Source organism: Nannobrachium achirus (genome assembly GCF_963921795.1).
Source record: "Nannobrachium achirus genome assembly, chromosome: 10".
Lineage (NCBI taxonomy): Eukaryota > Metazoa > Chordata > Actinopteri > Myctophiformes > Myctophidae > Nannobrachium > Nannobrachium achirus.
In genome coordinates, this window is record NC_137819.1 from 60,489,133 (window position 1) to 60,510,951 (window position 21,819).

The 21,819-nt window shown below is 41.9% G+C and overlaps 1 protein-coding gene across 1 annotated transcript in view; it reads left to right on the forward strand.

Annotated features, from left to right (window-relative positions):
• The window catches only part of LOC308292482 (dolichyl-diphosphooligosaccharide--protein glycosyltransferase subunit STT3B-like), a 257,198-nt gene extending 245,773 nt beyond the window's left edge, over window positions 1–11,425 (forward strand). The window contains 2 exon segments of the mRNA XM_080734821.1: window positions 8,784–8,990; window positions 10,633–11,425. Coding sequence (XP_080590947.1) covers window positions 8,784–8,990; window positions 10,633–10,710 — 285 coding nt within the window. The 3' untranslated portion in view covers window positions 10,711–11,425.
• Window positions 11,426–21,819: the final 10,394 nt, after the last annotated feature.

The following is a 21,819-nucleotide window of genomic DNA, read 5'->3' on the forward strand; positions in this document are numbered from 1 at the left end:
TTTAAGAATGTGTTGAATTTGAGGGTTAGGGATGATAACCTAATCTGTTGTCAAATAGATAAATTGTGTTTTTTACAATCTGATCCATGTTCAGCCCTGCACCACTCAAAGTCACTGGATTGGTTAAAAGATGGGGACTCAGGGGAGTTAAGAAAATTACACTGGTGTTTACATGACAAGAAAGAGACACCAGTAGATGCATTTCCATAATGCCTCTTAATGAGCATTAAGAGTTTTGCGAATAAATCTTTTTATGGAAACACTTCAAAATTCAAATAAACTTTCATTATCCGCAAAAACTTTTATCCGCTTGGAAGAGGTGGATTTTGAGGCTTTATCGAATAAACAAAATGCGCATTTGTGAATGGAAACGGGTCAGACAATAAATGCGAATAAAATGATGATGACATTCTGGTCCATATCGTCCTATAACACTTTCCCCCGACGCTTAATTAACGTCCATTGTATAGCATTGGCCCACAAAACAAACCGGTTGTTACACCCTTCATCATCACACCGTGTTGCGTGCCAAAAGAAAAGTGGCCGATCTACAAGCTCACAGCAGCTCGCATCCGCGACACTGCAAGATGAGTGTGTAGCGAGTCACAGCAGTGCTCACGTCTCGGATTTCTGTCTGAAAAAAATCAGGCCCATCCCAGCTCTGTGTTCTGTGTTGATGACTAGTGTCTACTGTTTACATATTGACAAGAATGAGACAGAGGAGAAAGTGGTACAGTCAGCTGGGGCATTAAGGCCACTGTGGCTTTGAAGGACAACGACGGCCATGGCCTTCGTGAAATCCCTGCCCTGCTAGCTTAGGGGGAAGTTAAATATTTCTACAATTATTATATCTAAGTGCAGCTCTGTGTGTCAGTATAGGAGCATGACTAAAAGCCCATTAGTGGCCCGTTAGAGTCCATAGCTGCTCCTCGCACCCCGCGTGACCTACAGTAAGTGGTCTGAACTAACCAAGTACGCCATAATTAGAGCCGCGAGCTCGCGCTAGCAGGCTAATCGTTTTCCGATTAGCCAGCTTCTCTGACGCGTAGAGTCTTGTCAGTTGTATTATATCGTCGTTGTCGGGTGAAAACCTTGTATGTCCAAAACCGTTAGTTTTGCATTTATCATTTTAAATATGATTTAAACTAGTGAAAACAGCCGATCTACAAAGCACACAACGCCTCGCACCGCGAGGTGTTGTGTGCTTGTAGATCGGCTGTTTTCACTACTTTTGTGCGACGGCCTTGTACGATGAAGCAGAGCTTTACTTTGCGAAAGAACGTACACATTTGAAACTTGGAGATACGAGGTTTCCACCCGACAATGACGATATGCGGCAGGGGTTGTCCCACCGGCAGTCAGCTCAAGCACTTAAAGCCAAGAGCAGGAAGGAATGTGAGGATCTTGGTTGCCACTTATCAGAGGAGAGGAGTGCGTGGGAGAGACGCTGCGCTGCCAGGCACTTCCTTCCTTCCTCCTCATCCAGACAGCCTCCTCAGCCGCCGCCGCGGCGTCTCCAGAGACGCCGCGCAGCCGGAGCGCTCGCTCTGTTCCAGTTTGTGTGACGCGCAGGGGCGTCACAAGCGAGGGGGGGGGGGGGGGAGTGGGACTGAGTTACTAGGGCCCAAGGTGGAGGGGCCTTCATTATTTTATACTTTAACTGTTGAAAAATAGCAGATATACAAGCTCGCAGCGTGGCACTCTGCTATTTTTGAAAAGTTGTTGTGAAAATGTGTGCAAATCTTTGAATATAATGTGTTTTTAAGCGAACATTTGTAACTGAAATTTTGATTCTGGGGGGTCCCAAGACCTAAATATTTTGAGATGGGGGTCCGTGGCCAAATACATATCATTTTGGGGGTCCTTCACATGAAAAGGTTTGAGCACCACTGACATAGAAACATGAAGGATTTGAAATATTCAAAGACTTGCTCACAATTTTTCAAAAATAGCAGATCTACAAGCTCACAGCGAGTGCCGCGCTGTGAGCTTGTAGATCTGCTATTTGTCAATAGCTAAAGCACCAATTAATTGTGCGGGCGGGGCCCGCAGTGAATCATTGTACCCAGGGCCCAGAATTTGGTGCGACACCCCTTGGTGACGCGATCCACAGACGAGACGGCTCCTATAGCAACCTGCTGTGTCAGGACTGTAGAGCTCCGTGCAGGAGATTGAGGAATTGAAACAGAGTGGAGGAGAGGACAGATGATACAGTATGGGAGAGAGAGAGGTTGAGGTTGTGAGTACGAAACATACGACAGAAGGACCCAGGACAAGGTGAAGGCAGAGAGACTTGATGTTTCACTCCATTCTTCTCTCTCTTCAGCTTGTAAGAAAGTTTAGCCATAATAACAATCTGTGCATTAATAATAATAATAATCTTTATTGTCCCCGAGGGGAAATTTGTCTTCACAGTCTGTTCAACACAAAAAACAACACAAAACCATATAACACAAAACATCACAAGACAGATCATTAGGTCCCCACTATTCACAGAAAAACCATCCTAGCGACGGGGGCGACAGCTTAGCAGATTGTTTAGTGCAGCGATGGCTGAGGGGACAAAACTTATGCTAAACCGTACCTTGTGCCATGTCAAGGTTCTGTCTGTATCTATGCCCCGGTGGCTAGAGGTGGAAGTAGCGATACAGAGGATGATCAGTGTAATTTGTTATTGAGAGTGCTAAGCGTGTGATGGCTTTATCATTCCTCTCAGCAAGTGTGGGTGTGCGAAGTCCGATGATCTTGGACGCAATACGGGTAATACTGTAAAGTTTGTTTCTGTTAGGCATGGACAGTATGGTGAAGAAACATGCAGAGCAGTACAACAGAACAGGTTGTATAATGCTTTTGTATAGTAATAACAGAAGATGGGGGGCAACAGATTACCCAGGGGGCAAAGGAAGGTGTGCTGCATTTGCCCCGACATACAAAGTTGTCCACCAGAAATATTATCTATGACCCAGTAGGATCACAACCTATATGGACAACCCGGTCAATTTGTACAACAAAGTCCAATATGGCCGCCTCAATATTACCCCCTATTAGTTTTAATGGGGGGTGAATAGGGCAAAATTATAAACTGAGGGATATTTCCACGAAACTTCACAGGTTGATCAATGGTATACATATGAACATTTTTTGTATTGCAAGTTTCCATGAAATCCAATATGGCCACCACAATATGGCCGCCATAATGTAAGGACCCAGAAAATAGGTTTTGCCTCTAACTTCTGAACCAGATGAGCTAGAAACGCAAACTTGGTGTCTATTTCATGGTGTCTGACCATGGGAGACTCAATGGAATAGCTAATTTTATTATTGGGTGTGTCTGGACCTTTATTGTGCATATTTGCAAGATGGTGGACTCCCAAAATAGAGCTTTAACATAATTTCTACCATGATTGTTGACTGCTTTTGCAAATACAAGCAATATGAATCCATTTGCTTAGATTTATGGCACAGAAGGGACTTATACCTGTATTATTCTTGAGTTTGCATGTTGTCAAAATGGCTGTAAACGAGATATTATATTTCCTGTCCGATTCTACTGTATGTAGTTGTAGCAATGACTTCAGATAAAATCAGAGACCAAAACAATGTATCTTAGAAATTATTTTTTAGTTAAAAAAAAAGAAAAAAAGAGAGAGATTATCTCAATGAAATGAATGCAACTGGCCTTTTTGGGTCTGTCACACATAGACATGCACATGCTTTCCAACAACTTCAGCTTCAGGGACATTATAATGAACACATGATTAAAACAGGCTGCATTATAATGCAAATAATTGCTAGTCACTATCACTGTCATGTGTACCTATCCTGCTGCATCTTGTCTCCAGTCCTTGGCAACGACACCCCAAGTAGCATGCAATTCCCTTCTTCGCACATGAACAGTTTTTCTGGCAGCCTTTGATACAGCTACATGATATTGCCTTGTCCATTGATATAGGCCAGGCTGGCTCTGTAGATGGACAGGGGACTGTCTTCCCATCACTGAGAGACCATCCATATTCAGTGAAGCAAGGGATGTCTGGCTTCGCGATGTGTGCAGTTTTATCTATTATGGCTAGGTGGCAGCAGCTTCAACAGGGTTGATCGGTTATTTAGGAACTTGTACACTCAGCTTTGCCCGGTCAAAGTCCTCCGAATGGTCATCTTTTGATGCATATACAGCTATTGTGAGGTCTCTAGCCTGATTCTTGACATCCTCTGAGAGGGAATAAGAGGAATTATCACCAAACTTCTGAAGTGCAGGGAGATCTAGACCCATGCTGGTCTTGAACCATGCCTTCTTTCCAGTGAAAAAGGGATAGCTGGTGGTATCTATGCCACTCAGGCTGTGAATAAAGGGCAGGGCAGAGTTTTTTGCTGTCTCTGAAAACAAAGCAAACCTTCTAAGATTCCTCTGTGAAGAATGGTGTCAAAATGAGACACTTAAGTCTGCTCTTGGTACAACCCATCTTTACCTGAGTGGAGGATTTAAAGAAGAGACAAGGAGTGTGGTGATCAAGGAGGGGTGTGTTGTTGATGTCCCTGCACTAGAGTCAACACAACAGGAGGCCGACACAAGGGTAATTCTACACACCATCTACAGTGTCCAGGCTCACAAAGTTGACAGAGTTGTCATCCATGCTAATGACACAGACATCATCATCATGTGCCTATATCATGCTGCCACCCACCTCCTAGACCTTCCAGAGCTGTGGGTGAGAACAGAGCAGGATGCATATCTTCCTATCCATCACATGGTCTCAGCCCTTGGACTCGCACAGTGTCGTGCCCTGCCCTTTATTCACAGCCTGATGGGCAGAGATACCACCAGCTATCCCCTTTTCACTGGAAAGAAGGCATTGTTCAAGACCAGCATGGGTCTAGATCTCCCTGCACTTCAGGAGTTTGGTGAAAATTCCTCTTATTCCCTCTCAGAGGATGTCAAGAATCAGACTAGAGACCTCACAATAGCTGTATATGCATCAAAAGCTGACCATTCGGAGGACTTTGACCTGGCAAAGCTGAGAGTGTACAAGTTCCTAAATAATCGATCAACCCTGTTGAAGCTGCTGCCACCTACAGAAAATGCCTTTGGCCTACACCTGAAAAGAGCTGCTCTAGCAGCCATAATAGATAAAACTGCACACATCGCGAAGCCAGATATCCCTTGCTTCACTGAATATGGATGGTCTCTCAGTGATGGGAAGGCAGTCCCCTGTCCATCTACAGAGCCAGCCTGGCCTATATCAATGGACAAGGCAATATCATGTGCTGCCAGAAAAACTGTTCATGTGCGAAGAAGGGAATTGCATGCTACTTGGGGTGTTGTTGCCAAGGACTGGAGACAAGATGCAGCAGGATAGGTACACATGACAGTGATAGTGACTAGCAATTATTTGCATTATAATGCAGCCTGTTTTAATCATGTGTTCATTATAATTTCCCTGAAGCTGAAGTTGTTGGAAAGCATGTGCATGTCTGTGTGAAAGACCCAAAAAGGCAGTTGCATTCATTTAATTGAGATAATCTCTCTCTTTTTTTCTCTTTTTTTACATTGTTTTGGTCTCTGATTTTATCTGAAGTCATTGCTACAACTACATACAGTAGAATCGGACAGGAAATATAATATCTCGTTTACAGCCATTTTGACAACATGCAAACTCAAGAATAATACAGGTATAAGTCCCTTCTGTGCCATAAATCTTAGCAAATGGATTCATATTGCTTGTATTTGCAAAAGCAGTCAACAATCATGGTCAAAATTATGTTAAAGCTCTATTTTGGGAGTCCACCATCTTGCAAATATGCACAATAAAGGTCCAGACACACCCAATAATAAAATTAGCTATTCCATTGAGTCTCCCATGGTCAGACACCATGAAATAGACACCAAGTTTGCGTTTCTAGCTCATCTGGTTCAGAAGTTAGAGGCAAAACCTATTTTCTGGGTCCTTACATTATGGCGGCCATATTGTGGCGGCCATATTGGATTTCATGGAAACTTTCAATACAAAAAATGTTCATATGTATACCATTGATCAACCTGTGAAGTTTCGTGGAAATATCCCTCAGTTTAAAATGTTGCCCTATTCACCCCCCATTAAAACTAGGGGCTAATATTGAGGCGGCCATATTGGGACTTTGTTGTACAAATTGACCGGGTTGTCCATATAGGTTGTGATCCTACTGGGTCATAGATAATATTTCTGGTGGACAACTTTGTATGTCGGGGCAAATGCAGGTTTCCTAAAAAAAGGCTGGTTTGCCCCCTGGGTAGATGGTGATCTTAATTTACGGATTACATGAAGTCTTTGCTGAAAACGTTTATGGATAGATGTGATGTGTTGATCAAACCTACGTTTATTGTCCACAGTGAGTCCAAGATATGTGAAGCTGTCAACCTGTTCTACTGTTTTACCATGAATGAGGATTGGGTGAAGTCCAGTGTGGGTTGTTTGAAAAACCAGCTCTTTTGTTTTGTCCACGTTCAACTCTAGGTAGTTGTCAGTGCACCACTGTGTAAAATGAGAGATGGTGTTATGGAAGTCCGTAATAGAGTTATTGTCGTGAAGCAGTCCGAGAATGGCAGTGTCATCAGAGTATTTAAAGTAGGTGATGTTGGAGGGTGAGGGGCTTTGGATAAGTATGTTCACGTACCTTGCACTCGGACACATAGAGAAAAAATATATATATTAAAGTAGTTACTGTGCAGTAGTAGCTCCAACGGATTAATGAATCAGTCAACGAATGAGAAGCATTGGGAGCATGAATATTTGGGCCAATTACGGAGACTTGGCAAATTGGCAACAGTATAATAGACTTTGAGTCAGTTATGAGGTAATAACGCAGCACCCCGCTCCTAAGGACAGTTTCTCATATAACTGCTCAAAGCACATTTATGCCTTATTTATAATTCATACATGTTGTGAGGGAAATGATAATGTAATAATGGATACAATGACCATTGTTGCTACTACTTGAATGCTACTCAACGCTAGCCGTACACTACCATGTAACGTCATCTTATTTTATTTTATCTAATATACTCTGATATGGTTACTGTTAATTTGTACCCTTTCATTAGTTATATTCTGTTATATTCTCTTTCACGACTTGACGCTTAGCATTTATTTTCCAAGTTGAAAAAGCACACAAATAGGGCACGATAGGGCTGGGTATTGCCTGCAACCTCACGATAGATATGTATCACGATAAAGAGGCCACGATACGATATATATCGCGATATTCGTTGACACCCCCACCCCTCATGTGTAAAAAAAAAAAGATTATTAATTACAATTGCAATAATAACTTTCTGTGTATTAGTTAATAGCTAATTGCTGTAGAAGCAGAATCAAGAATAGGCCTATTTAATGTAATATTAGGAGGAGAAGAGAGTGAGGATTTGTGGCAACTAGCTGCCGCACTGATCTCTGTTGCCACTAGTTCTGTTTATTATAAGCGACTTCTTTCTGTAAAGTAGATTATAAAAATGGGGGGGGGGGGGGGGGGGGGGGATCCTTGATCTTGGCATGAAAACATTTGAGAACCACTGGTATAAAACAATATTAGACAATTAAGTTTGACTGACATGCCCAGGTTGCTTTTCTTTTGGCTTCTTTTAATAGACCTGGTCACTTGTTTCTCTTGCAAAACAGAATCTGGCAGCAACGCTTCTGGCTAGAGGCTAGTGGTGGCTATAAACGATAGCTGGCTCCGTCTCTGTTGTGTTGTGATGATTATCCATGCTCCCTCACTGGGACGATGGATAGAACTTTCTGTTACAGTAAAATCCATCTTTTGATGGATTGTACAAGACGACTGAAAAGTATCACGACGTGACCGCAAGTTAGAAACTCATGTGGTTATGGGGCTTTTAAGCCGTGACATCATTTTGTAGTCAGACCTCCAAGCAGATTTATTGTCAATATGTGTCCCTCGCTATTTCAACAGATCCGAGACAAAAATAACGACTAAAGTATAATTCTACCACTTTCCTGTCAACAAGAAAGAGAAGACAAATTCCTCTGCCTACAAAATGATGTCAGACTTAAGAGCCCCATAACGACACGTTGAGGCACAGCTAATAATAATAATAGATACCTATTTCCTCCCGCGAGGGAAATTCAGTATTTTCAGCCCAACCCAGCTGATTCGCTGCCCACAAAAAGCGTGTGAGCAATTAGGGGTTAAGAGTCTTGCTCAGGGACACACATCAACATTGCTACCCTGGCCTGGAATCGAACCAGGGACAACCAACCAGGGGCTCTGGTTCCCCAGGCGGGCTCCCTAACCATTCAGCTGTTTACAATGCGATGCAAATACCAGCGGGGGTTTTGGATGTCTTAAATGCGCGGGCAGACACTCTCTGGAGAATGAGGGAGATTAATCCCGCAAACGGATTCACGTTGATGTGCGGGAAGAGAGAGATTGTAAGGCTAATGTTTGACGACGCCACACCGCTATCTGGAATACGAGTTATTTTGGGAGTTATTTAAAGCTGTCCGCAGCATTAAAATAAGCACAAGATAAAAAATGTTTTGAACTGTACGTGTGCTCCAAATTGCATTTCACAATTCGCACTCTACTATTTTTAGTAGCAAATGCAAGACAAAGTACCTGCTCGCACTGTCGAACCCTGTTCTGTTTAACTCATTTGTGAGCTTGTAGCTATATTTTGAAATGTAAAATGTTAGATACAACGACATGACATAATGCAAAGCAGTTAAATCATTTCAAAGTTATGTTCGACTTTCAAACGTAAACATTATGCTTATGATTCTGCTCAGCTGGACTTCCGGACGCCGCCTGGCTTCGACCGGACGCGCAACGCTGAGATCGGCAACAAGGACATCAAGTTCCAGCATCTGGAGGAGGCGTTCACCTCGGAACACTGGCTGGTCAGAATCTACAAGGTCAAGGACCTGGACAACAGGGAACCCTTGGACCACAAGCTGCGGAGTGTCCTTCCCAGGCAGAAGTACACATCCAAAAAGGTAGTTTTACCTGTTTATAACTCTGGTCCACTTGAATATCGCCGTTGTCGGGTGGAAGAAACCTTGTATGTCCAAAACCGTTTGTTTGGCATTTTTTCATTTTAAAAATGATTTAAACTAGTGAAAACAGCCGATCTACAAGCACACAGCGCCTCGCACCGCGAGGCGTTGTGTGCTTGTAGATCATCTGTTTTCACTACTTTTGTGCGACGGCCTTGTACGACGAAACAGGGCTTTACTTTGCGAAAGAACGTACACATTTGAAACTTGGAGATAGGATGTTTTCCACCCGACAATGACGATATACTGTACTTCATTAACCGGGGTCCCCCAGGGGTCTATACTCGGTCTCCCCTCTTTTGTTTCCCTCTACTCCAAAATTAGACGATCTACAAGGTGTTAGCTTGTAGAGCGGCTATTTCCATCAAATGCTCAAAAAAAGATCTATATTATTATTATTTATTTACAGTTGCTTTCTTCCTGAACTTCAAAAAACTGAATAAAGTTCTAATCTACAGTCTGACTATGAACAGATAAGTGGAAACTGACTTTAAGAACTTGACTTGGATATACACCAGTAAGACTCTCCTATTCGGGAGATAAGCACCCGTCAGTTCGCATACACAAACTTTAGAAGGCAATCGAAGCTTATCAGGAGGGAATATTAGAAATGGGACAGATGCATGTTGATGACATGAGTGTAGAGATGCTGTGTACCGCTTTGCGTGATTTTAGGGCAAAATCTGTTGGAGCAGTGTCCAAAAATGAGTTTAGCAAAAATCGGCCTGATGGTGGCGCTAGAAGAGAGCCATGTGAGAAATGAAGGTGGAGGTTGTGGTTTGGCAGCCAAGGAGTGTGTGTACAAAGTTTGGCATGGATAGGGGCAACGGTGGCGGAGATAAGAGTAGGGCAAAAGTGTGACGTGACTGACTGACTGACTGGATGACTGACTGACTGACAGACAGCCGGTGGAGGTTTTGATAGTACAGTAACTGTAACATGACGGTCACAATAAATTCTCCCCATCTCTCCAGCTCTTTAAACAAAATATACATTTTCAGGTCAGGATATGAATATTATGTGGTGTGTGTGTACAGCAGGGTTTCCCAAACCTTTTTGTCTCAGGGCACCCCATAAATATTTTTTTAATCCGAGGCACCCCTACATTATAATTTTCACTCCCAGCACCTTATATTTATAGCATATCGTCGTTGTCGGGTGGACACCTTGTATGTCCAAAACTGTTTGTTTTGTATTTATCATCTATAAAATGTACTAGTGTGCTTGTAGATCTGCTGTTTTCACTAGTTGTGTGCGACAGTCTTGTATGATGAAGCAGGGCTTTGCTTTACCAAAAGACGTACACATTTGAAACTTGGAGATACGAGGTTTCTGCCCGACAAGTGACGATATTTTAGTGATTATGTTGCGAGGAAAACGTTGAGATAATAGCCATTTTGGTTAGAACTGACTGAAAATAACTTTGTACTTCGAGTTTAAAATGATAGGCTACTAAATATTTAAGTGTCCAAATAATTTCCAAATATTATCAAAAATGATCTCGCGGCACCCCAGGGTGCCCCGTCACCCACTTTGAAAACCCCTGGTATAGCCTATAGACTTTTTTTTGTTGTTGTTGCAGACTGCCAAGAGGAAGCGAGGACACATCAAGAACAAGCTGGTCCTGAAGAAAGGCAAGAAGCTCAACGGCAAGAAATAATGAAGGTGACTCTGTAAGAAAAAAACACAGGAAAATAAAAATGCAACTGGCAAAGAAGCCTCTAACAACCAATGAAGAAGAACACGGTGGCTCCCCCTCAGACTGCCCCCGTGTGGTGGGGAGGTTGAAGTGTCATTATCTGGCCAGCTCCAGAAAATGTTGTCCCTTTTTAATCTCTAAGGACCTTCGTCTCAGTCATGATTTTCCTGTTTTGTTTACTTGGGTTGGTGTTTTTGTTTAGTTTTAGTTTTTTTTAGTTTTTTTTTTTTTTTTTGCTTAATTATTTTGTACTTGAATGGTAAGGCACAGAGCAGCTTCAGTTGATTTGTGTTTTATGGTAAATGAATTAGCCCATTTAGAACGGGTACACTATTGTGTATCATTATTTTGTGCTTTAACTACTGAAAAACAGCAGATATACAAGCTCACAGCGCGGCACCGAGTGCCACGCTTCGTCAAAGAAAAGGTCCTTTTCACTTAACTGGAGCTCAGTCTGTTCTTGAGGGACTACTATGTCAGTGGTTCTCAAACCTTTTCAACCTTTTCCCCAAAATTAAATGTATTTGGCCACGGACCCCCCATCTCAAAATATCTAGTTCCAGGGACCACCCAGAAGCAAAATTTGAGTTACAAACGTACGCTTTGAAAATGCATACATTCAAAGATTTGCACACATATTCACGACTTTTCCAAAAAAAAAATAGCAGATCTACAAGCTCGCAGCGCGGCACTCGGTGCTGCGCTGTGAGCTTGTATATCTGCTATTTTTCACTGGTTAAAGCATTCAATAATTCTAGGCCTAAATGGGTTTAATTAAATGCTTATTAGAATTTTGGGGGGAAGGGGGGGGGTTGGACAGAGGAGTCTGGGAGCATTTTGCACCAAAGAGCCTTGACTTGGACTCCTGGGCACATGAATAATTTATGTTTTTTGGTGAGAACCAGGAAGGAACCCGGTGGAGGACTTTGTTCCTGTGAGAACCGCAGGAACCCGGTGGAGGACTTGGTTCCTGACGCGTGTACGCGTGTACAGGGGAGAACCAGGAACACGGTGGAGGACTTGGTTCCTGACGCGTGTACAGAGGAGCGTATGCGGTATGGAGGAACGCCACGGCTCACCTGTAGTAGTAAACCTTTTATTTCATCATCTTTCCAAATCTACGGTATATTATTTGACGCGTCTGCTTGGCTCTTTTGTGCTAAGTTAGTCTTCAGAGGAAAAAAATAACAAAAACATGGCCTAATATGTAAATATCTTATGTATAGAAAATGTTTAAAAAGGGTTAATAATATATTGGAGTATTGTGGTGATTTTTTCTTTTTCTTTTTTTAATATGCAGATAATTGTTTTCTCTCTTTTGTTTAATTTGATGTGAGATTTCTTTTTATTTTCATTTTTGTTTCAACAGACTAGAACAGCGAATGCAATAATTCTCGTTTGGAGGGACGTGAGACTTTGTGGAAAAGAATGAATGTGATTTTTATTTTATTTTTACGATGACGTTCTCTGCCCCCTTTTTCTCCCTTCAGAAGTCTAGATTGTATTTTCTGCTGCTAGGGTTTTCAGATAAATATGGAAATGAACAACAGTAGTGGGCTGTAAATCAGCCCTTCCTCGGGCTCCCGTTTGGAGGGGAGCTGCTGTGGTTCACTGGGCAGCCCCGTTGCCTCATTAGCGCTTTCCATCACCGTGATATGTGACTTTCTGTCTTCTCCGGGTGTTACATGCTGATGTCAAGTATTCCACAGAATCCACACTAGTAGAAATCAAGACGTGTGCTGGGGAAGAAGTGAAGGGCGACCGTCCGCGTGCGCGGGGGGCAGGTAACTCGATATAGGAACTAAAGCTGCAATCCATAACTTTAATGTCCTGCCCGGGACTTGAACCCGGGTCCTTGAGTGCCGGGCGTTTTACTGTTGAGCCATAATAGGAGTCAAAGTGCAGGAGAGAGCTATGCGTTGCCCGCCAGGTCAAGGTTGTGTAAGAGCAAGGCACACAAAGATGTGTTATGTCGTCCCTGACTGTCCTCAAGACGAGAGTTGTGCAGCTCATATCTGCTAGGGCATTCACGAATAGTGATTTTTAGTATTCGAATTATTCGACCTCAAAGTATTCGAATAGTCGAATATTCGACAGGACTGGCCAAACTGTCAAATATTAAGTAGGCAAGAGGCGAACATTGTGAAAATAGTCGATCTACATGCTCACAACGCCTCGCAACACGAGGCGTTGTGAGCATGTAGATCAGCTATTTTCCAATATTTATCTCGAATAGTGACTTTGATATTCGAATATTCTAATCTTTGGTGAATGCCCCAATATCTGCATCTCAGCTACCTTTATAGAAGTCCTTCTGAGGAATCAACCTGAGGGCGTTCTGAGGAGGAATCGGGGTCCCATCCTAATTTACAGTACACTTTAAGACAGAATAAAGCCAGAATAAGAAATAATGTGTTGGTAATTAGAACTAATATGTTTTATTAGACAGAAACAAAGACAGAATAGCAGAAAGAGCGGATACATTCTCTGGCACCGGCTCCTGCCGACCAGCAGTTCGACCGTCAGTCGTGCTGCATCGCCGATCGGACCGACACACGGAACTGTAGGTAGGACCGGCATCGCTGGTAACTGCCGCAGCAGCCACCACCGCACGGACCGCCAGGGCTATCGAACTGCCAGGCCTATCGCCGGCGATGCAGTGCGACTGCTGTTCGAACAGCCGGTAGTGCGGCGGCACCTGCCGCGGTAGTTCCTCGGCAGGTACCGGTGCTAGAGAATGTATCCGCTCTTTCTGCTATTCTGTCTTTGTTTCTGTCTAATAAAACATATTAGTTCTATACCAACACATTATTTCTTATTATGGCTTTATCATGTCTTGTTCTGTCTTAAAGTGTAGTGTAAATTAGGATGGGACCGGAATCGGCATACAAAAGGAGACGGCCAAGTTACACACAGCAGTCATGTGTGCCTTCTTGTTCAGATGATTAAACTCAATGGCGTGACTATTTTGTGTCTTGTCCTGAAGCTTTCCTTTTATAATGGTGCCACTAGGAGGACAAAAACAGGAGGATCTTTAGAGGCCTCGTTTTAAGGAGTAGGGCTGAACGATGTTGGCAAAAAGTGACATTGTGATCTTTTAGATTGTTTTGCAATGTGTATGATAAAGTAGGAATTACTTAATTTCACCAGATAAAATGCCAATTACTATTATATCTATTTATCACTCTAGCGGTGATTAGAGTGATTAGGGTGAATCTGGTTGACTCGATCTCTCAACGGAGAAAGTGCCAAGTTACCAGTTAGTCATTACATTTGGAGAGTTATTCCTTCCTATTCAGGGAATGATGGAAAAGATGGGTCACAAAGACTAGTAACACAGTAAACCTGTAACGCGTGGAAAAACTCGATTGGCTCAGACACAACCGCCCTCCGTTTTATTAGGAAATTTCACAATAAAGGGTGCAAAAAACGCCATTAAAGGTGGATCTTACCATACAGATTGGTTAAAATAAGGTTTCATTCACTAAAAGGTTATGGATTGTAGCTTTAATTTGAAACATGGAGTATATTATTGAACTCACTAAGCCAGGGGTCTTCAACAGGGGGTCCGGGACCCCCAGGGGGTCCTCCAAATCTTTGCATGATGGAAACTTTTTTTCCTCCTTTTTTATATTAACCACTTGAACACTATTGTCCATATTCGGAGAACTTTAGCCAAAAATAGCAGATCTACAAGCTCACAACGCCTCACGCTGCGAGGCGTTGTAGATCGGTTGTGGAAAGCTTGTAGATCGGCTATTTTCAGCAAATACCTTTGGTGTAGAGGGGAAAAGGAGCAGACTAAGTACAGAGTGAAAGGTCAAGTTTTATAAGTATTGACGGTTCAAGTGGTTAAATATCTGAAAACGCAAATTGACATGAATCCAAAATAAACTGACGATTGTGCTGTCAAACAATGAAACTAAATGGAATCTATGAACAGGTTGTGGGGGTCCCCGCTTCATCTCTCTCTCAACTAAGGGGTCCTTGTCCTGAAAACGTTGAAGACCCCTGCACGAAGCTGTTAGGTTCACTGCACGCCATCATGGCTGTCCTTTTTGTCCGACCCTTCCTATGAACTCTGCTCTATACTTAGTCGTATGACAGTGCCACCGCGCCAAAAATTGCCGATCTACGAGCTCACAACGTGTTGTACGATTTAAGCATACATCAGTCGTCTCCCTCTGGGCACAGTACTGTTCTCATCACTTCTGGTGCTGCAGATGTCTTTGTTGAGTCAAAGAAGGCTCTTCTCTGTTTTTGGACGCTTTGATAGAGCGTGTTTTTTTTTGGAATAAAGGCACGTGAACAAGGTTTCTGTTTCAAGTCATGTACTGCAATGTACTCCTCTTCAAAATAAGTGTCTGTTTTCTGTATCAACCGTTTGATTTCTCATTTTGTCTGGGGGGGGGACGGGGGTTCTTTTCTTTTCGGTTCCCTTCATGTAGGAATTTGTTTTGCTTTTGAAGTTGTTTGCTGAAACAACACTGTGTGCCACTTTCCCCAAAACCCCTGCAAAAATCGTTTCCCACATAGTTGTGTTAGCAGCTGTTTGTTTTCTGTCGACGTAAGACGTTAGAGTTTGGACTAAGCCTTAATACGAGACAGAAAGTGTACATATTTCTCTTACCTTTTTAATGCTTTCATTTTGTGTTTTGTGTTTAATGTTTTCTTAAATATTTTTTTTTTTATCAGGGATGATTTGGTTTTAGTTCATACTGTGTATTGCAGCTTTGCAGTACATTCTGTTTCAAGTCCCCCCATCTGATTTTCTTTCCCCAGCCGCTTGTCTCCCATTCAAGTTTACATTTTTACATTGTTCAGAGTCATGGTTAAACAAGACAAGATTAAAACAATTCACGTTTGTGTAAGTTGTTATTCTCATGGCTGATTATTGAATGTTTTAAATGCTATAATCCCCAGAATCTGGTTTGGAGTTTATTTTACAGATGTTTATTTCTTTAATTTAGTTCTTCGCTTTCCCCCCCAATGTAGTCGTTATGCCAATGAATTCCTCCCCACAAACATTTCTGTGAGGAGACCCTAGCTCTGGTCCATCGTGTCACCTCCCGGTGACGCTCTGACAGACCCGTCGGCAAATGAATAGACTGCGTTTTCTCAGCCCCTACCAACGCTCAACTTGAGTCAAAATAAACAAAACTACTTCACTAATCACCAAACCAAAGGTAGTTTTGCGTTGTTGAAAGTCTATTCTCTGCGGTGGTGAGCCCCTCAGCACCCCACCTACTCTGTAAAATACATTATTTTTGTCATGAAATAAAACGCACCCACCTCGAGCCACCTAGCGGCCACCGCAGATACAATGGTTCACAACCCGGAAATAAGCGGCGGTCGAGTTGGATGCACTTTATTTCATACCAAAAATAGTGTATTTTGCAGAGTGGGTGGGGTGCTGAGGGGCTCACCACCGCGTCGAATAGACTTTCAACAACGCAAAAGTACCTTTGGTTTGGTGAGTAGTGAAGTAGTTTTGTTTATTTTGACTCAAGTTGAGCGCTCGTAGGGGCTGAGAAAACGCGGTCTATTCATTTGCCGACGGGTCTCTCAGAGCGTCACCAGGAGGTGACGCGATGGACCAGAGCTAAGGAGCCCCCACCGAGAAAACGTAGAGGCTCAGTCCAACTCCTCCCGCCCTGCTCTCCCAGCCTGCCGACGTGAGCCGACCAAGACAAATGTCACCATCCTCGCTCAGCCTCCGGCCCTCCCTGCGAAAATGGGCCAATTGTGTTCGTATTGACTCCCAGGGGTGTCGCACCAAATTCTGGGCCCTGGGTGCAAGGATTCACTCACATTTTGTGCTTCAACTATTGAAAAACAGCAGATATACAAGCTGCGAGCTTGTAGATCTGCTATTTTTGAAAAATCGTGAACATTAATTGAAATTGAAAATTTCAAATCCTTCTAAAGTTTTTTAAAAACCTATGTTTCTATGTTAGTGGTTCTTAAACTTTTTCATGTGAGGGACCCCCAAAATGATATGTATTTGGCCACGGACCCCCATTTCAAAATATTTCGTTCCAGGGACCCTCCCAGAAGCAAACTTTGTGTTACAAATGTTCGCTTAAAAAATACATATTCAAAGATTTGCACACATTTTCACGACTTTTCAAAAATAGCAGATCTACGAGCTCGCAGCTTGGCACTCTGTGCCGCGTTGTGAGCTTGTATAGCTGCTATTTTTCAATAGCTAAAGACAGGCCCCTCCACCTTGGGCCCTGGTAACTCAGTCCCACCTTCTCCCCCCTTGTGACGCCCCTGTTGACACTCGAGGAAACCGGATTCACCGCAGTGGGTTCGAACCCCCGGACTCTGCGGTGGTCGGCACAGGTACGTTACACCACTGCACCCACGAGCGCAGTCTATTTTTACAGATGATGTTCTAACATCAACTTTGGAAAATGAAAACAAATTCACAGGTATCTTATGTTGGTCTGGGAAGTACAAGTATTGCTATACGGTTTGATAACTAATCAGGTTTTGGAAAAGATTTGAAATCACCAACAGTGAAAGATATATACATATATTTTTCGCTTTTATGTCACTCGTGGTCCACGTCATAACTTTTAATGTGTGATTTGTATGAATTATTTTCATGATCTATTTGAGGGCTGTGTGAAGAAAGTCTCCACCAGATGGCAGCACCAGCCTCAAAAGAGCTGTGAGAGGAATGAAGGCATCAACTATCTGAATAATTATGATGTGAAATATTTGCGGTGGTGTAAAGTAACTAATTACATTTAATTAAGTACAGTTTTGAGGTATTTGTACATTACTTGAATATTTCGAATTGTCAGTACCTTTACTTCTACTCCACTATTAAAAAAATTGTTACTTTGTAGTTTTTGATTATCACAAAACATACATTACATTAACCACTATATCATTTTTGACCATTTGAAAATAGCCGATCTACAAGCTCACAATGATTTGCTATTTTCAAAAGATTTGTATACATTTCAGACAACTTGTGAAATGCAAACTCATTCGGCATAATGAGTACTTCCTACTTTTGGTACTTTTAAGTAGGCTACATATTTGATGCCAATACTTTTGTAATTTTACTCAAGTACATTTTGAATTCCTGACTTTTACTTGTAACAGAGTCAGGCATTGACACTAAGGCTTGCCCACCTACAAGGTAGAGGCAAGCTGCAGAGAATAGTAAATCTGGCATCAAAAATCATAGGGAAAAAACAAAAACTATTAAGTTGTATCTACAATGAAGTGGTTAGTAAAAAAGCTGTCAAGATAATAAATGATCCCTCTCACCCACTCCATAGGGAGTTCGATTTACTTCCCTCTGGTAGACGCTATAGAACAGCTTGGGCACACCGTAGCCGTAATATTTTTAAAAATTCATTCATTCCTAATGCCATTAAGGCAATGAATGAAGTCATGTCTCGCTGATCTGCCTGTTTTTTTCCAGAAATATACCATTGTTGTCCTTCCTGGTTGCCTTAAAGATGCTTTGTGTCATTGTGTGTAATTGTTTGTTGCTGTTATCTGTTTTAATGTTGTAAATGTATATGAGATATGAGACAAAAGACAAATCTCCACTTTGTGGACAAATAAATGAAACTAACTAACCAACTAACCTGCCCCCGGCAGGTAAAGTATGCTTTCAGGTTGCCCGACCGGGCAAGTGCTCATTTGAGAGGGGGACGCAACAGTCTGTAAATACAGCACGGGATATCTGTCTAAACACCTGAACGAGGCCAGCGCGCTCTGTCTTCTGGTCTGTGGAATGTGAAATAAGAGCACTGTTTACCTATTATGTGCTGTTTATACTGTGGCTTGCTACACTTAAAAATGTAAAATAACAAGTGTGAAACCTTTGACATATTCAATCATAGCTATGTAGGTATTTGGATTTGGATGTATTGAGGTCTGACAATTTTTATCACACAGCCCCAGAAAGTAAATACATAAGTGTTAAATTGAGCGGTAATTAAAATCTTACCTGTTGTTTTATAATGGACGATTTACTTTTCGGGCAAGTGGGCATGACCTTTGGGCAAGTAGAAGATGAACTGTACTTGCCCGACGGGCAAGTGCCTCTGAGACCTTAGTGTCAACCCCTGAGAGTATTTCTACATTACAGTATTGGTACAGTATTGGTATTTTTTTCCATCACTGAATATTTGACAGTATTGTTTATTTGTCTCACCCCAGAAACAAGTCATACAGTTGATGCGTTTATTCAGGTTACGGTTCAAAATTGACAGTTTTATCTGTGTGTGTGTGTGTGCGCGTGTGTGCGTGCCTGCCTGCCTGCCTGTCTGCCTGCTCGCTCGCTTGCTCGCTCTCCAACTCCTGTTCCCGGGCTGAATCAGGGGCCCAGCTCGTCCCTGGTTACAGTATATTTATACACTATTATATAGCATGATATAATTGTTTTATTCCTAAAGAAAAAAGATGTAAAAAGGACAAGTCATTCAATAATTGCCATGGCACATTTTATTAGAACAAAAATAATAATAGTAATAATAAACAAACGACTAAAACATTTTTCATTCCTACTTCCTCCAACCTATGACAAAATGAGGTGTTGCATAGATGATGTACAGTAACTAATGGATTCAGAGGAGCACTGGCGTACATTGGACTGTCAACATAGTGAGCATACATTCAGGATAGCTTAGTGGGCTCAAGTTAGTTATTACAATTAAAGGGCCACTTCACCTCTGGGACAACCCGATCATATTTTATTGTTGTTTGGGACTCGATCAACACAATTATTATTTTTTGTGTTCAATCTGTGTTTTGAGATATTTTAGTATTTCAGCATGTACTAGTGATGCAAAACGCATCACTGATGATGCAAAATGCATCACTAGTATTTCTAAAATATCTCAAAACAGGATTGTGTTGATCGTGTCCCAAACAACAATAAAATAAGATAAGGTTGTCCCAGAGGTGAAGTGGCCCTTTAAATAAAGGACTGGTAGGCCTGTCACAATTATTACATAATCGTCTAATCGCAATTATTTGACATAATCGCAATTATTTGGTCGTAGTCGTCATAATCATTTCCATATTGAAAAATAGCAAAAATAGCCGATCTACAAGCTCACAATGCGTTGCGATGTGATGCGTTGTTAGCTTGTAGATTGGCTATTTCCACTATCAACGTTATTTTTTACTTTCGTTTTTTTACAACAAGGGTTCATATTTAATTTGTAATTAAAGAATATAAAAGATGAGTGTTAAAATTATTTCATTTACTTCTTTCTATTGTTTTATAGATTCTTATTTCAGTGGTTGGGGGCATGTGTACAAGTGGCTAAATATGTCATTTTACACAGAATAAGCCCATTCCCAAGATACAACGCAACCTTTCATGGTTGGATTTAACAATGGGAGCTAGAAGTGTTACTGTAAATAGCAATAAAGAAACTGCTGGCTTATTAAGTCTAAAAAGACATATTTAGCCACTTGTACGCATGCCCCCATGCGTATGCATGGCCTACATTTTAGCACGGTAAACGCGATAAAAAAAAATAGAACAAAGCAAATGAAAACATTTTAACACTCGCTTTTTCTTTTCTCTAATTACAATCTAAAATATGAGCCCTTGTTGTAAAAAAACAAAGTTGTCCTTTAATAAGTAGGCCCTATAAAGTTATGAAATATGTCAGTCATTTCTTTGTATATTCAGGTTATGCGTCATATCTGCCATGTGCAAATTCAAAGCCTACAAGCCAAACGGAAATGTAATTACAACGGCAAAAAAAAAAACACAATTAAATTGTTAATCGCAAGTAAAATGTCACAATCATGACAGCCCTACAGACTGCTGGAGTCTATTATGATGAATACCGGTATACATTGTTTTTAATCGACAATCGGTCTCCTGTTTGAGAGCTGAAGTCATCTGGAAACACAAAAGTGCTCGTTGGTGTTATCTAAAGCCAGTGTTATGGTATGTGGTGGGTAGCAGTGTGTGTCTCATGGTTACAGCTGATGTGTGTGGTGCAATTATTAGGCGCGCTACACACAGTTGCGACAGCTATCGTGTCCGTGTAGTCTGAGATTTAGGGGGGGGGGGGGGAGGGAGAGGGAGGGAGAGGGAGAGAGAGGGAGAGAGACCAATGCATTGTCAATAGAAGGTTGTTTGGTGTTTTGTCGTTGCCGTGTCTCTTGGCCAAAAGACAGCCTTCGGTTGAGCAAGAGAGACGGCAACGACAAAACACCAAACAACCTTCCATTGACAATGCATTGGACTCTCCCCTCCCCCCCTCATTCTCAGACGATACGGAGAAGATGTTTCACGCAACTGTGTGAGTGCGGCCTTACCATGTGGTGCAAAAGTCTTGCAATGAGGAAAACAGTTGTACTTCTAATGGAATGGAACTGGTCAGTTGCAGCATAACCCCATTCCTTGTACATGTTCTGTACCATACAGTGAACTCACAACTGGTAGCATAAACATTGCACCAACAAATGATTTCTGCAATTAATCCATGACATAGTGCTGAGTTGGGTTGGGTTTGATTTAGATTTCAGAGCAGTTCTGCAATGGATTATGGTGATTGTTATGGAACTAAAAGATTCCAGCCGGCTAGATGGTGTATTGCTGCCCTCTACAGTCCACAGCATGAACTGCATATTATTTTGTACATACTGTAAGATTGTAATACTAATACAATCTAATACAATTGGCTTATGGGAGGCTGGCCAGCGGACCACTCATCACACTCATGTCACTATGACTCATAACCATATTAGTTGAACTTATATGCACTGGAGTTCCCTATGCAGCTACTCCCAAATATGTAGTGTGTTGGGGGGGCTTAAATGGATTTGATTGTTTCCAATAATTCAACCCATCTCTGTCAATTAGTTTGTTTGTTTTTTTAACAGAAAATCAACCTCAATTTTTGTTGATTGTGTTAAATCATTCTAAATTATTCAAGATTAAAAATATATAAATACGGTTACAGTGGTTAAAATGATTGCAAAGATTACAAACTAATTTTGCAGGGGTCCCCCCACCCTTTTTTGGAGAACCACTGTCCTACAGGGATTTGTGGCTGCCCAATCACATCA